At 41.1% G+C, this 15,393-nt stretch overlaps 3 protein-coding genes across 5 annotated transcripts; 2 read left to right on the forward strand and 1 right to left on the reverse strand.

Moving 5' to 3' along the window:
* The first annotated feature begins 1,119 nt into the window (after positions 1-1,119).
* LOC6501913 (vitellogenin-2) lies at positions 1,120-2,736 on the forward strand. Its single transcript, XM_001966645.3, has 2 exons — positions 1,120-1,391; positions 1,458-2,736. Exons 1-2 carry the CDS (start codon positions 1,172-1,174, stop codon positions 2,522-2,524), a joined length of 1,287 nt encoding a protein of 428 aa, XP_001966681.3. The 5' UTR covers positions 1,120-1,171; the 3' UTR covers positions 2,525-2,736.
* Positions 2,737-3,860: 1,124 nt separating this feature from the next.
* LOC6501916 (contactin-2) lies at positions 3,861-14,695 on the reverse strand. Of its 3 annotated transcripts, XM_014904173.3 has the most exons (6): positions 13,891-14,695; positions 7,897-8,033; positions 7,355-7,828; positions 7,107-7,236; positions 6,504-6,653; positions 3,861-4,938 (listed from the first exon to the last, which is right to left on the reverse strand). In XM_014904173.3, exons 1-6 carry the CDS (start codon positions 13,952-13,954, stop codon positions 4,502-4,504), a joined length of 1,392 nt encoding a protein of 463 aa, XP_014759659.1. In that variant the 5' UTR covers positions 13,955-14,695; the 3' UTR covers positions 3,861-4,501. The 3 variants fall into 3 exon arrangements, with proteins under 3 accessions (XP_014759659.1, XP_001966679.1, XP_014759660.1); XM_001966643.4 differs by lacking the exon at positions 6,504-6,653; XM_014904174.3 differs by lacking the exon at positions 6,504-6,653 and having other exon boundaries at positions 4,628-4,874; positions 13,891-14,694.
* LOC6501914 (putative gustatory receptor 9a) lies at positions 8,245-9,421 on the forward strand. The gene is made up of 3 exons (XM_001966644.3): positions 8,245-9,054; positions 9,111-9,263; positions 9,327-9,421. The coding sequence occupies exons 1-3, from the start codon at positions 8,245-8,247 to the stop codon at positions 9,402-9,404; spliced, it is 1,041 nt and encodes a 346-aa protein (XP_001966680.1). The 3' UTR covers positions 9,405-9,421.
* Positions 14,696-15,393: the final 698 nt, after the last annotated feature.

A 15,393-nucleotide genomic window follows, 5' to 3' on the forward strand; every position in this document is an offset into this window, starting at 1 on the left:
CCTGACGCGATTGATGCGGCTGCTAATCGCTTAATTAAAATTATTAAATTGTATTTACTTTGTAGTTTTCACACATTGTTAAATGTTTTAAGTCTTGGGGGATCTGGCTTTAATTCTTATTATAAAATGATCTATTTTAAAATGATCTATTTTAAAATTGTATCTTCTTTTGGATTTGATATGCTTCTTAAGTTTTTAGTTTTTCTTTGATCTTAGTTTTCCATCTCTAATTCAAGGACAAATCAGTTCAATGATTCTAGATTTACACTTGATAAGACGAATGGCGGAAAGTTTTCAGTTTCCATGAGGGATTGCAAGATTTGAAAGGGGTCCTACAATACATATGTATATAAAACTTAATTTTAAGAAATTTAATTATTTTTAATACTACTTTTGGTTTGTATCAACAATTCGAATAATATTAATAGCAAAAAAATAAATTGTTCCCATTCAAACTATAATTGATATCGATAATTGTGTTATTATAATTTGATATTCGATGCGTCGCTTCAAATATTTTTTTTTATTTTGTAACTCTTGTATATTTCCACAGTTAAAAAAGTATATGCTTAAATATCAATATAAGCATTTAACCAAAATATTTATTAGAATGGAAGTTTTTGGGGCTTGATATAACAATTATCCAGTGAAAGTTTTTCCAGGGACTTCTTAAAGATATAACGTTAAAAAAAATAATTTCTGAACACATTATTAATATATACTTGGAAAAGCTTTCAAAGCTGCAAAAAAGCCATAGGTTTAAAAATGTTATTGAAAAACGAAATTTCTGTTACCAAAATCTCGCCTACAAAATTACATAAGCGTGGAAAGAATATAGGGATTGAAGAAATTTTCAATAAGAGATTGTCAACAGAAAATAAAAAAACGAAAAAGTGAAAATTGCACAACTCATCAAGAGGTTGCCTAATCAGAGAATGTCTATAATTTCTGCTGATCCGGGTAGAAGTCAGGTGCGGTTGCTAAATCGATTCGATCGCAATCAATTTCTTCCGGCGCGTGTGCAATATCGCTGACTCTTGGATTTGCTTGACGAGTTGTATATTTTTCGGGAGCTATAAAAAGGGCCCATTTGCAGTCAGGGGCATGCAGTACAGTTTAGTACGGTGTCTGAAACAGTCTTACGAAGCCGAAAACCGGAACGGAACCCAAAATGAATCCTCTGCGCACCGTATGCCTGGTGGCCTGCCTCCTGGCGGCCTCCGTCATGGCCAATCCTCAGAGCCGCTCTAACTCTTTGAATGGAGTGGACCAGCCCAGCAACTGGGTTAGCCCCCGGGAAATTGAGGAGCTTCCTTCCCTGAAGCAGGTCACCCTGAACAAGCTACAGGAGATGAGCCTCGAGGAGGGAGCCTCCCTGCTGGACAAACTCTGTAAGTACACACTTATTATTCATTGAAAACCTTGCGGCTAAGCAGTAACTTATATCCCATTCGTAGATCATCTGTCCCAGTTCAATGGAGTCTTTAAGCCAGAGTACACCCCGGAACCCAGCCAAGTACGCGGTTACATTGTCGGCGAGAATGGCCAGAAGATTCAGTTCAACCTAAACAACTTCGTCCAGACTGTGAAACGCCAGCAGAACTTCGGTGACGACGAGGTGACCATCTTCATCCAGGGTCTGCCTCAGCGCTCGTCCCAGGTGCAGAAGGCCACCCGCAAACTGGTCCAGGCGTACCAACAACGCTACAACCTCCAGCCCTACCCTGGTACCGACTCCGACTCCTCCGAAGAGCAGCAGCAGCAGCGCAGGAAGCAGAACGATGACCAGGATGATACCAAGACCGGAGACCTGATCGTGATCCAGTTGGGCGATGCCATCGAGAACTTCGAGCAATACGCAACTTTGAACATCGAGCGGATCGGCGAGATCATTGGCAACCGCCTCGTGGAACTGACCAACACTGTCAACGTGCCACAGGAGATCATCCACCTTATCGGATCCGGCCCCGCTGCCCACGTTGCCGGAGTCGCTGGCCGCCAGTTCACGCGCCAGACCGGACACAAGCTGCGCCGCATCACCGCCCTGGACCCCTCCAAGATTTACGGCAAACCTGAGGAGAAGCTTACTGGCCTGGCACGCGGTGACGCCGACTTTGTCGATGCCATCCACACTTCGGCCTACGGCATGGGCACCTCCGAGCGCCTGGCTAATGTTGATTTCTACCCCAACGGACCTGGTACCGGAGTTCCCGGAGCTGACAACGTCGTGGAGGCCGCTATGCGTGCAACTCGCTACTTTGCCGAGTCCGTCCGCCCCGGAAACGAACGAAACTTCCCCTCGGTGGCCGCCAGCTCCTACAAAGAGTACAAGCAGAACAAGGGGTATGGCAAGCGCGCCTACATGGGCATCGCCACCGACTTCGACCTTGAGGGAGACTACATGCTTCAGGTAAACTCGAAGAGTCCCTTCGGCCGCAGTACTCCTGCCCAGACCCAGTCCGGCTACCACGCCGTCCACCAGCCTTGGCGCCAGTCCTCCTCCCAGGCATCCCGCCGCCAGTAGAACGGCGCCAGAGTTATAGAATTCTGGAGTCAGAGGTCCTGGATGGTCAAGATGACAACCCAGATCGCTCCTCGCACACCCCTCATGCGACCGATCAGTACAGCCCATCCCCAGACATCCATATCCATAAGCTTCCCATCCACTATTTTTTAATACAATACGCTTCGTTTTTTTTGTCAAACAATAAAAAACACATGCATTTTTAAAGAAAATTCGTCAAAGTTTCTTGTATCTTTTATTTTATTTAATTATTGTTATGTAAATCCATTCAAAGATCCTGAAAATCAATTCCAAGGATCAAAAAAGAAGGATGTGTCCTATTTTTAAACAAACTATTAGTTTGAGTTGAGTCTCCTCTTCGTGGAAAATACTTGCAATTTTGCTTGTAAACTTAGATTTATTTATAATTTTTTTAATATTTAAGTTCTTGTTGATTTTCATTGGTGTTAGAAGCCCATCTCCCTCGATAAGCGCAGTAATAATAAGCCACAACCCAAAGCTATAAGAACTAGAAATACAGCCAAGAGTTTAAGATCAGGGCGTAGGCCAGATTTAGTTAGCATTTAATTTAGTTGGTATTCAACTCTTTCGATTTACTTTGCTTTTATGTTAGGTGTCCGTTTCGAATTGATTAGAAATATATAGTATTTCTGTATATGTTTTTGTGGGTATCTTTAGCAGATCGATGAAAAAACAATAATTTCTGGAGTGCCTATGATATCGAACCAAGGAACTGGTTAATAGCGCAGGCCAGTGTCTTAGAAGGTAACTACAGTCTTTCTTAAGATACCAAATATTCTTATGTACAACACTCCCTCCGTATGTCCATATTTATTTGTTTTTAATCCGTATATATATACACAATAATCGTTTCTTAAAAATTAGTTTTGATTTATCTTTTATAACAATTTCATTGTTTGGTTTTTGGTTTTCGTTTTTTTATTGTTGTTTGTGTGTGGAAGCAGTTTTTTATTTTATCATTTGAAATTTTTGGTTTTTCAACTAAATAAACTATATATCTATGTATGTATATAATTTCGTATATAATGTCATACTCTTTTTGGTTTTAATTTTATTAGCTTTGAGGCCGAACTGAAGCACAAGGCATTGCCAATTTCCCATTTTTATTTAAAATTTTTATCAAACTTTACTTTATCAATATATTTATATATCCATAAATAGATCGATTGGTGCGCTCTACAGTGCAAAATATTTGCTCAATTATAAAATTGTTTCACAGTTTGTTAAATCGTTTTGAACCTAAAACCCAAAAAATTGGAACGCTATAGTCGTAAGCTCTGACTATAAGAGATTCTTTGCAGCATATTTTTTTATTTTCATTTTGATTTTATATAATGTTTTAGAAAAATCAGAGGACCATTTAATTTTAACCAAATGCCACAAAGTATCTGTTAAATGTATATTTTTAAATTTAATCTCCAAGATCTTAAATAACAAAGAAACTAAAGTGGACCCCCTAGATATCTTTTTTAAGATAAGATCCTTTAGATTTCTAAGGAAATTTTTACGACTTTACTATAATTTATATATAAACTCAGATGACATATTTAACTACGCAAAATTCAAGTGGGTATTTTTTTCTTTTACGAGCTTCAGCAAAATTTATAATGGTTAATAATTTTCATTGTGTGTTTTAGGTTTCGAGTTCTTACAATGTCCTCTCAATTGAATTTTTATCACAGCAATATATTTGTTATCAGTGTACAATACTAGTGTATGCTATATATATCTATTTATTTATATATCTTGTGATCTGAATAAGCAACAATGAGCAAAAATCAAAGGGGACAGGACTATCTTTGGTGCTCTGTTTTATTTTCTAGCCTTCAAGCAAAAACCTAATAAAAATAATATTTAGCCGGTAAGCTCTCTCTCGCTATATACTATGTATTTATTTTGTAGACTATCGGCCGATCAAACAGCAATTAACAACCCGGCGCTGAAGTTTTTGTACTCTCAAATACGTTTGATGGTGGGACCGGTGAAGAAGACCGACACCTTCCGCTTGAACCTCTCCATGGTGGGCTCCTGCTCTTCCTCGTACTCCTCCTCCTCCTCCTCGTCGCGTCTACGGTGATGCGGGAAGTGGTTCTGTCGACGGTTCGGGTAGTACGGATAGTGGGGGTGGTGCTTCAAGTGCAGATGGGCGGAGGTAGTGTGAGGATGTTGCAGCTGGTGGCCCTGGGGCGGAGAAAACAAAATACTGCGGGGAAACGCCAGAGGCGGGGCCTGGTCTATGACCTCTTCTTCCTCCTCCCCGTTTTCCTCCTCCTCCTCGCCATCTGCATGCTCCCTATCGCCACCAGGCTCTCCAGCACCGTCAGACTCGCTGAAACCGGGATTAAGTATTATATTCGGTATAAGCTCTATGCTGTCCCAACCATCTTGCAGTTCTTCAAGATAGTTCCAGGTAAAATATTAAAATTTACATAGAGGTATAGTCAATCATATAGGTAGATAAAAGATAGAAAGAGACGGACAGAAAGAGAGAGAGAAAAAATACATTTATTAGACAAATTTTTATTATTTGTTCAGTACTTTACCTTTTATTTTATTTTATTTTTTTTGGAATATCTTTTTGTGTTTGTGTTGGTGTGTGTGTATTGGTGTGTGCAACAGCTTAACGCAAATATTTACAAGCGTCTGTGGCGCTTCAGCCAAGTGCCACTTGAAAAAAGCGACACTTTAGCCTACAAACGGCGCACTGGGCCCACAGGACGTATGCGTAATGGAAGCAACAATTTTCTCTCGCTAAAGAGGTATGCGATCTTTGTATGGATATAGTATGGATAAAGTATGTATATAGTGTGTTTTTGGAGAGTGCATCATTATTAAAATCCAAGCTGGAGTATCTCCAAAAAGAACTAAATCAAATACTCAACGAAACATATTTCTTTTCCTCATTAAAACGTTTAATATTCGTGCTCTTTTTGGGTTTTATATTAAGTTGTAAATGCAAATAACACAATATTATATTTAAGAGTAAATTACATACACGGTTACAACATTAATAAAGCATTTCCTTGGTCTCTAGGCATTTAACAATTTTATGATATAAATTTTAACGATTTTTATAAGCAAGACTTTGGTTCGCTGGAGCTTAAAGTTTATTTTGAGGCGTCTATTTGTTTTCTATTTAGTTTGATTTTCTTTTATCCAGTAATTGATTTTCGGCTACAAGTGCTGGCTATCACAGTTGAAGTGCTTAAAGCTTCTTATTCTTTGGTCTAGGACACTACTTTATAGAGGCTTTAACTCATATATACGTGAGTAAAAAATATAGGTTCGAAAATTAAGAGATTACTATTTAATTTTTAAATGACTTAGGAAGATTTTTTGCCCTTACTGAGTGTTTTCTAAGCTTAAGCTACAAAATAGAATACACAAAGTTATTTTCATTTATGAAACAAATTTTTCCGCTCTGAGGATATAATAAAATGTTTCGATTATATATTTGAGTGGTAATGGGAACCCGTAAATGCGGTTTTATGACCTGGTCGTAAGCCTCGTATTTATCTGTAATTTTATTTACAGTTCCTAACCATATTTTTATATACAGAAAGATTTTAATATATTATTTTGGTGGCTAAATGGTTTACAAAAAACAACCAGCGTCGCAACTATATGTAAAAAATCTTAAAGCAAACTAAACTTTTTACAACATTAATAAATATAAGCGGCAACAGCAACAATAATATAGCAACAACAACGACACAGCAACAACATCAATAGCCATAACAAAAACAGTTAACATTGCATTTAAATGTTGTAAATTACTTAAAAGAGAATTATTTAAAATAAAATAAAATATGGAAAATAAAAAAAAAAAAAAAAAACATTTTCCGCCACTAAAGGTGATGATAGTCTACAGGTAATTTTTGATTTATTCAAAACTGGATTTTGGAGCTGAGTCTGGAGTTTTTGGAGTTGGTCTAAAGTTGATCGACTTAGTCTGTACCCATTTGCGTTGACTGATAGCACTCCTTGGAGAGCACAATGCAGAGTCCAATCGCTAATATCACAAGGGTTCCGAGCACTATGCTGACAGCTACTATCCAAATGCGTGGATCGAAATTGTCTAAGTCGGGTTTTATAAGGCGTATGAGATCTGGGCCAGAGATAAAGAAAGATAGACCGAGGTCGGAAAGATTCACACAGAGAGAAGGGAGAAAGAGATAGATGCAAAACGAAAATTACCATAAAAATATATTAAAATTGGATGTACTAAACAATGATCTATATCTTAGGTTTCTCTACCAATCAATAAAAAAACTAGACTTGATTCCGCGACAGGAATTGCAAAATTCCAGAGCGCCTCTTTGTATCAGCGGGATTGTTTGCAATCCCCCTCGCAGGATGTCCACACCAATTGGAAATTAGGAATGACCAGCTAAGAAACGATTTACTTTTACGTTTTACGGTTTACACATCGAAAATATATTCCAAAATGATCAGTAATAGGTACAGGTATAGTCAACGACATAGAGTATAGCGCGGATTGACCTAGCTTATTCTAGACTTAAAGAAACTCTTATCTGAGCCTCGGACCGGGAGTACTCACCCTCCTCTTTGGTCTCCGGCAGAGTTGTGACATTCGTGGTGACCACCTCTCCGCTACCCAGCTCGTTGTTGGCCCATATCCGAAACTCATAGGTAGTGTTGGGTGCCAGTCGATATACCTCCATTTGACGCTGTAAAATTCGGAGGGAATTCAAGTATAAAATTTCAATCGAAAACTATCATATGCAAAATTGAAAAATGCTGTATGCCGTATTAAACCTTTAAGAAGAACTCAGCCGAACAACTCACCACATTGGGAGCTATGTTGATGGGATCCATTCGGCTCCAGACATGCTCGAAACTGGCGTTTGCCGGCGGAGAGCTGTAGGAGACGTTTCGGAACTCAGCCGTGAAGCTGCGCACCGGGTAGCCCCCGGACTGGGTCTTGTTAAACCGCCAGATGAGAAAGCCAAGGATGGTCGAGGCCTTGAAGTAGAGCTGGGTCACCGGGCCGGGGACCGTACGGACGGTGAGTCTAGTTCGCTGGAAAGCCTGGTATGCCATCTCCTCCTGCTCCGAATCCTTAGGGGACTCTGTGCTGTCATTCTGTTCATTCTGCACGGGCTCCTCTTTCTTGGATGCTGGCGAGGTAGTTGTTGATGTGGCAGGTTTTACAGATGCTACAATTACAGGCGTTGTTGATGGGCGTGGCTGCGAGGCGAAGCACACGTAAATGCCAGAATCCGCGGTACTCACATTGCGCAGTACCAAAACACGACCAGTCTGTATTTTTTATGATTAGGGGATTGGAATATTTTAGGGGATTAGAAATGCCCTTACAGTGTACGCACCTGAACTATAGTGCTGTTGCTGCCGTGCTCTTTCACCCACATTATGTTGCCCTGGGCAATGCAGGGAATGCTCACATTACCGCCCCTGTCAGTGGCATATTCATTGTACTTGATCGTCGAACTAAGCACCGTGAGCACTGAAAGAAATTACGAGTAAAAAGTCTACTTCTAATATAAAATGAAAGGCGTTCTTCATTGATTACCAAAAAGAACATCGACGGTAGCCCAGGAAACCCAACCCCATTTACTGATTAACTTGTATACTTGGTGCACACTTTGATTAATTGACAGATAACCCCTGACCTAAACCCCTGTGTGGAAGTCAAAAGTGCTTCAGTCTTTGACCCGATGTCCTGGTGGCTAGAACACTGTCTCTGGGGCTACTTTCAGCTCCTAGGCTTGGCCTGCGGCTGGAATGGCAACCGCCTGGGTCGCCTCTTCGGAAGCTGCTTCCTCCTGATGGTGATGACTGAACTGGCCAACCAGATACGAAAATTCGTTCGTGGCAAAGAAACTTATGGAAAGGTATTAGCCTTCTACTTCGTACAAAGCATTCAAAGCATCAGTGTAGCATACAGGGTGCTCCACTTGGGCATAGCCTTTGGGGCGATGGTCGAGTGCCGACGAAGTTGTCGTCTCTTGGAGGAGCTGCCGGCAGTGCGGTCCAGCCGCTTTTTCTACAGACAGTTCGGCCTGGAAATCCTGCTGATCTTCTACATCCTTCTTGTGAGCTACTTGTCCGCGGCGTGGAGTGGAATGTACTTAGAGAACCTCCGGTACGCCTATAGCACCCAAGCGGTTCGAGGCCGCTATCTGCAAATGCAGCTTCTGGTTGAGCGCCTAGACTACCAGATGGACCTTCTGCTGGTCAAGGCTCAGAAAGGCGACCTGGTAGATTATCAGGTCCTGAGGGCCGAGTACGCCCGCCTGGCCAGGCTATCGCGGAGTGTCACCCAGCTCTACGGCTTCTCCTTGCTCCTCCTGAATGTCTTGTGCACCGGCGACTGTCTCATTGTGTGCAACGTCTACTTTATGGGCGACTATCTGGAGCAGATGCCCGGAAACTGGCTTCTTTTTGCCATGGCCAGTTACGTGGTCCTACCCACTATCTACAAGCTATCAACTTTGTGTGCCGCCTGCCACCGATGTGTGGGAAAGGTGAATTTTTGGCATAATACTTAGCACAACCATCTTAATATACACTCACTTTTCAGTCAAAACTCCTGCATATTCTGCTCAAGGATCGATCAGGACACACGCATAACGAGAGAGTCCAGATCGAGGAGTTTGCCATGCAGATCATGCAGGATCCCATAGAGTTCGAAATATGTGGTATCTACCACCTGAATCTCCAGACCTTGGCCGGGGTAACCTATCAACATTTTTCCTATCAACAAGACTTATCTAAAAACAATTTAAATCCCAAAAAGGTATTCTTCTTCATGCTAGAGGCCCTGGTCATTTTCATGCAGTTCGTGTCCCTTATCAAGCCGGCAACTAACGGCTAATAAATCAAATATCAGGTTCAGAGCTCATCACCAAAGGTGGATGGCAGCAACACCCATTGTCCTTAATATTGCAATGTTGTTGTTATTGTGCCTCCCTGTGCGCTTTTTTTTTGCTAACTGCTTGCAGCTAATATTCAGAAAATTCTCCATGTTAAATGTTAAATGTTGCCCCGACACGCGAAGGTCACTCGTGTACAAAGTACAGTACCCACAAGGTAGCATGCACTGTTTACATATTTATGGCGATGCCTGTTTTCGCTCCTTCTGCTTCCTCTCTTTCGACTGTTCGACAGCCATCGGAAAAAAAACTGAGTAAGAAAGGACCTGATTAAATAAGAAGAGAAGGCAAAGGGCTATTAATGTTCCTCATATATTATATATACATATATCTTATTTTATTATTGGATTCACATCATACGTCTGGAAAAAACTTTATTTTTAACGAGGAAAAACAATTTAAATAAACATAGAAATCTCATCCACAGCAACGTGAAACCATAACAATATTTTTCACATAATTATGTATGATCCAACAAAAGAATCCCGGTAAACTGATGGAGCATAATAGGGTTCCTCGATTGCAATTCGCAGAGCCCAAAAACACCCAGGAAAACATCTTAATATTTCTGGATTGCCAGATATCAAATAATTCTTAGGTTCAACGTTGGTGGAGTGTGAAAGCAGAAGTAAGTCAGTCAGTCATCCATAATGTTGATAAAGTTGTGCAAACCAAAAAGTGGCCATAATAAGTTTTCAATGGGAGGGGGAAAGGGGTGGGGGAAGAAAGCTTTTACAGGAAGCTCCAGTGGGTAGAAAGGGGGAAGGGGATTGCAGAAAACAAAAGTACTCTTCGCATGTGTGAGGTTATGCAAGGCGATTCGGCAATCTGCTTGCCGAAAGGTATGCACTGTTGTTGTTCTTCAACTCACTATCATCCTGCCCACACATGGCCCACTGCCTCCCACCGCCCCCTTTCCAGGGGCAAACCCCACTCACACCCTTGCTGACGTCAGTTAATTGATTTCCACACGAATCGCCAATAAAAGCGACTAAACTTACACGGGGAAAAAAAGTCTAACTAAGATTAAGGGACTCGTTATGAAGCACTTTTTAGTTTAAAACTTAAGAAGCTTAAGATAGTTTAAAACTTAAGAAGCTTATAGATAGGTTCTTATTTTTAAGCTTCCTAGAAAACTATTTACCTTAACCATCAACCTCGATTCTCCCAGTGCAGGGTCAGTCAATCAGTTCGTCATTCAATCAACCAATAATTTACTTTTTTCGATGCGCCAATCCATCAATTGTCGGACGATTTAATTAGGTCGCGTAGGGCCTTTTAGCCAACCCGTATTGTGACGCATTTTGGACAGTTGCTATTTTTAGACAAGGTTTGCATTGATTTTGCCATAAACAAACACCCACATCCCCCTATCAAAGTGGGAGATTCTTTGTCTCTATCAGACAAAACAAACAAATATGGAAACCCAGGAAAATAAATCTGGAGACGGTCCGGCGGGCGACGGCTATTGTTTATAAAATGGGATACCCTTGAATCCTGAACCCGGCTATTTTCGAGTAGAAGGAACTCCTCCAGAGAACGAATTGACTAAAAGGCGGTTTAGGCTTTAAGGAAAAGTAACAAAAAGAGGGAAAATTGAAACAGAAATGGGAGATGGAATGAAACAGTAATATAATGACAATGTTTGTCAATTGGTTTAACAACACGGTGGTTGGAAATGTGCCCCTAGTTTCTGGCACGTTTCTTGTTTGTATGCTGCATATTTGTATGTCCTAAGCCTTTTTGCTGTCTTTTCACTTGTCTGTATGCAACGTGACAAGCAATAAAGTTTTCCTGATGGCACACACCTGAGAGATCGGGTCCAATTACCCAAAGGAAGCATCCTCTTGAGGATCTGTGCAAGGCATTTGACGAGCTCTTGTAAAAAACCGTACACCTTCGCCTCAGTTGCAGGCTTCGAACTGGATTTAAACCAATCAATAAAGATTCTGTGTGTACATATCTGTGGGCAAAATGCGTGGGTATGATTAGGCCGGAACTTCTCTCAGTGCACTTCTACGACATCCCTGACATTTTTATGGAACTTAATAATGCATTTGTCCTAGAACGACCACACAGTTAATTACAAATGTCCAATAGACAAAATACAGTTTAAGCCACTAGAGTATTAAATTAAAGCTTCCATGGAGTCAGCATTGGGCGTTATAGGGTTAAGGATGGAGGTCACATAATCTGTCTCAAGCAGCTGTTGCACCCAAAATCGAAATATTTAGTATGCCAGCCCAATACAATATTATTCTCGTTAAAAAAAAACATAAAATATGGCAGAAATAGGCGGCAAAGCATTTTCATTTATAAACATGAAGCCTGTGGGCAATCCAGAAAATTGTTGCAAGAAAAAATTATGAAAAGCCAATGTTATATTTTCTCTAATTAAACACAAATTTTTGCCAGTTTTCAATGTTTGGGTATTGAATTTTTGGCCTTGTGGCCTCAGTGATTTCGTTGCCTTGGCAAAATATCGAAAAGAATGCTCAAAGCTGAATTTGGTGCTTTTCGTAAGATTTGCATTCTGAAAATGAAAACATTTCCTGGTTGCGGTGACGGTGGCAGCTGGTTTTTCAATGTCCCCGCAGCTGGTCAAGAGCGAAATGCAAGCTCCCATGGCCAAAATGCCATGAACCCGGCCCAATCAAACGAAACACGAACAAAAACAACCACTTGAAGCCTAGCTGGGTGTGGTGGGGTTGGTCGGATCCACAGAGTCATTCAATGTTCTTGTTTTCCTGCTGTTTTATTTTTATCCTTGCCAAGTCGTGGGCGTGCCCCTCAATGGCAAGAGAAAGTGCTGGGAAAAGTGCAAAGAGTAGAAGAAAGCCTTTGGGGACAAAAGAGAGGGGATAGAGCTGAACACTTCTGCTGCAATTCCCAGAGTCACTTTATTATTTGTATTATTGCCCACGGGCTACGCAGCGGTAACAGAAGCAAACAAAATAAAACGCCAGAATTAATTAAAATTCATAATTAGTTGCATTTTGCATGCCACCAGGCCACGAGGTCACAACAAGAGCTAATCCCAGCCACTGGCTCAGCTTGCGAAAGGCTTTCCACCCCGCACAGTGGTTGCGAAAAGTTAGAGCCACTATATCGAAATTCAATTCCTGGCACCAGATTTTTCTTTTGTATAAACAGTCTATGTTTGGTCGAAACTAACAACAAACCGTTTTCTAAATAAATCTATTTCCATCTCCCACTGTGCCGTCCATGCTGCATGTCAATTCTCATTTCGCACTTTATTTGCTTTGCAGAAGAGTAACCTAGACGGCGATGAGGCAGGGAAAAGGGGCAGTGGGGTCAGCGGGCCAGGGGGCCAGGCAACTGAGTACCGGGCCAGCTAAGTCTTTAATATTGTCCCCTACCCATTTCCAACCCCGTAGGTCACACTTGTTGAACTTGTTGTTGTCGGTAGGAATAATTGCAAATTGCATTTTTTATTGCCTACATTTCAGGGCAAGCTTTTCGTTTTTTTGGTAAGGTTTAATTGTCAAAAGAGTCCTTAAGTTGCGTATTTTAAAATGCACAGCCTTTGGAAAGGTAGAAAATATATAAAAATAAATGAGACTTTGGATTATATTGGATTTTTCTTCCAAAGAAGTAAATGGATGCACTGATTGGGATTGTTGTTAAAATATATTCCACGGTACTGTAGTCCTCAATTTACAAGTTGCAGCGCAGTCCAATTGTGCTTTGTGTGGCTTAAGTGTGTGGGGCAACTAAGTGCCTAAAAATAGTTTCAGTCCTTGAAGAAGAACAAAGCAGATTGTTGCATATTTCCCACTCTCTGTGGTTGTGCTGCAAGTGTCGAAACCACAGTGTTGGGTCAACAGCGGCGTTTTATTTGATTGGGAAATATTCCCCACGGAGAGTGTTTGGCTGTCAGCAGACCCCTCTCTTTTGTTTCCATCCTGCTATAGTTTAGCCACATTCCGTTTCCAATTATTAGCGCTTGGCTTGCCCCAAAGCCTTCAATTAAGCCTGGCGGCTGTTTTAAACCGAAACTAAGCGGAAAACTAAAAAAATTAGTTTTCCATCTAGGAACAGCTGTGCCAGCAAACAACATTTCTGCCGCTTTTGTTTTAATTAAATTCAAATATTATGTATTCAAATATTAAATATTATTATGTATGAGTAATAACACGTATAATTGACTGCCTTTGTGAGACCTTTTCTATGATTTTTCATGAGCTAAAAAAAAATAACTCATACGACATGTAGGCCAAAAAATATTTGTTTCTCTAGCCTGAAGGCCTTAGTTGCTCCGGCGTAGGAATTGTATTACTTTATTTTAGCTGACTTCTACAATAACTGAATTCTCTAAGTCCCCGCCCAGCCATGTCCATGTCCATGTCCGAGTTCGAGTTCTATGTGGATGCCGATAAGGGCTTATGTAAAGTGTCAGGTGCTTACCTTGGGTGAAAAATAATAGATTAAACGATGACAACGCTAGCACGGAGCTGGAAGTGGACGACATGCTTCCATATTACGCTTTACATAAGCCTTCGGTGTAGCCTTCTTTTTTTGCCTGCTCCTCCTCCCTGGCTCCTTAGCTCCTACACTTCCTCTCCCACAATCTGGTTTATCGACTCTATGGCCAAGCCGGCTGACTGCAAACGCAAAAACTAAAACGCAAACAAAAGCCAAAACTAGGGAAACAAAAAATAAAAAGGAAATGAAATGGCGGCGAGGACGACGCGCCAAAAACAACTTTCTCCTTTCGATGACGCTGCCGCTTTCTCTGCTACTGCCTTCTTCACTCTGCTCCTTTCACAATTTCAGTTATATTCGTTTATCGCGTGCTCTCCTGTTGTGTTTTCGTTGCTTTCCGTCAGATCTCTCCCTCGCGCTCTTCGGGTACCCAGCTTTGGCGACTGACTCCTTTTGACGTAACTTCAAAATGCGGCTGCTGCCTTTCGCTTTATTTTTTCACTATTTCAAGGTATTAGTTACAGTTTTAGAACGGTAACTCGTTTTATTACTGTTAGAAAACTCAAAAAAAATATATATTATTTAATTAAATTGCCATTTGGTTAACGGTTAACAGGAATGTGTAGTTGCTGCTACTGCCATTGCTTGTTTTGCCATTGGACGCCTTGTTGTTGTTCTTGGTTTTGGGGCTTGGAGGAGCACGAGGCTTTCGCCGTTCTTTATTCTCGTCTACCGTTGCGTTTGAGTTGTGAGGCTCGACTGACAGAGCATAGCAGCGAGCCAGCCAACCAGCAGCAAATCCAAGCAGAGCAGCATTCGGCTTCGTACGAGGGACTTCGGTAAAACGCCTGGCAGAGCCACAAACTTGGCGAAAAAGCCGCCAAATTATCCAGGCCTTTCGAAGGATAATCAAATTTATTAGTCCATTGTTATGAGAGCTATAAATCGTTTCTTTTAAAACTCGTTTTGCCCTGTTATAAGTCTTATTTCTTCTGTTGGTTTCGATGAAAACTATTAGCGCAATCTCCAAAATTTTACATTCGATTTTAATTCAGAGATTTCAGTTGAGTATTATTTAGGAAGATATATCTTAGAATACTACGACCTAAGACAAAACTTACCTTTCCTCCTTTTTCCTCCTGGCTTCAAGACGTATGCAATTACGTATAATTTCATATGAAACTTTATCTTGTTGTGTTATAAACCTAACATTGAATGATTTAAATGTGTTTCTGACCAAACTTTCCCTTGATTGATCAAAACTATCGACATTGCCGGCATCACCGATTGCACTGGGTTGCGTGTCAGTGGATGTGAACTATTGGTGACTTTTGGTGCCATTTACGCCACACCGCTTCCTACCTCCCCTGCGTGACTGGCACCCCCAAACTCCCAACCAGCAGAGCCACCCAACCACTCCAACATGCGCATACTTCATACGCCGTGTTGTGCAACTCTGCCTGGAGCTGACATTTTTAAATCGCC

Source organism: Drosophila ananassae, chromosome XR, assembly GCF_017639315.1.
Source record: "Drosophila ananassae strain 14024-0371.13 chromosome XR, ASM1763931v2, whole genome shotgun sequence".
Lineage (NCBI taxonomy): Eukaryota > Metazoa > Arthropoda > Insecta > Diptera > Drosophilidae > Drosophila > Drosophila ananassae.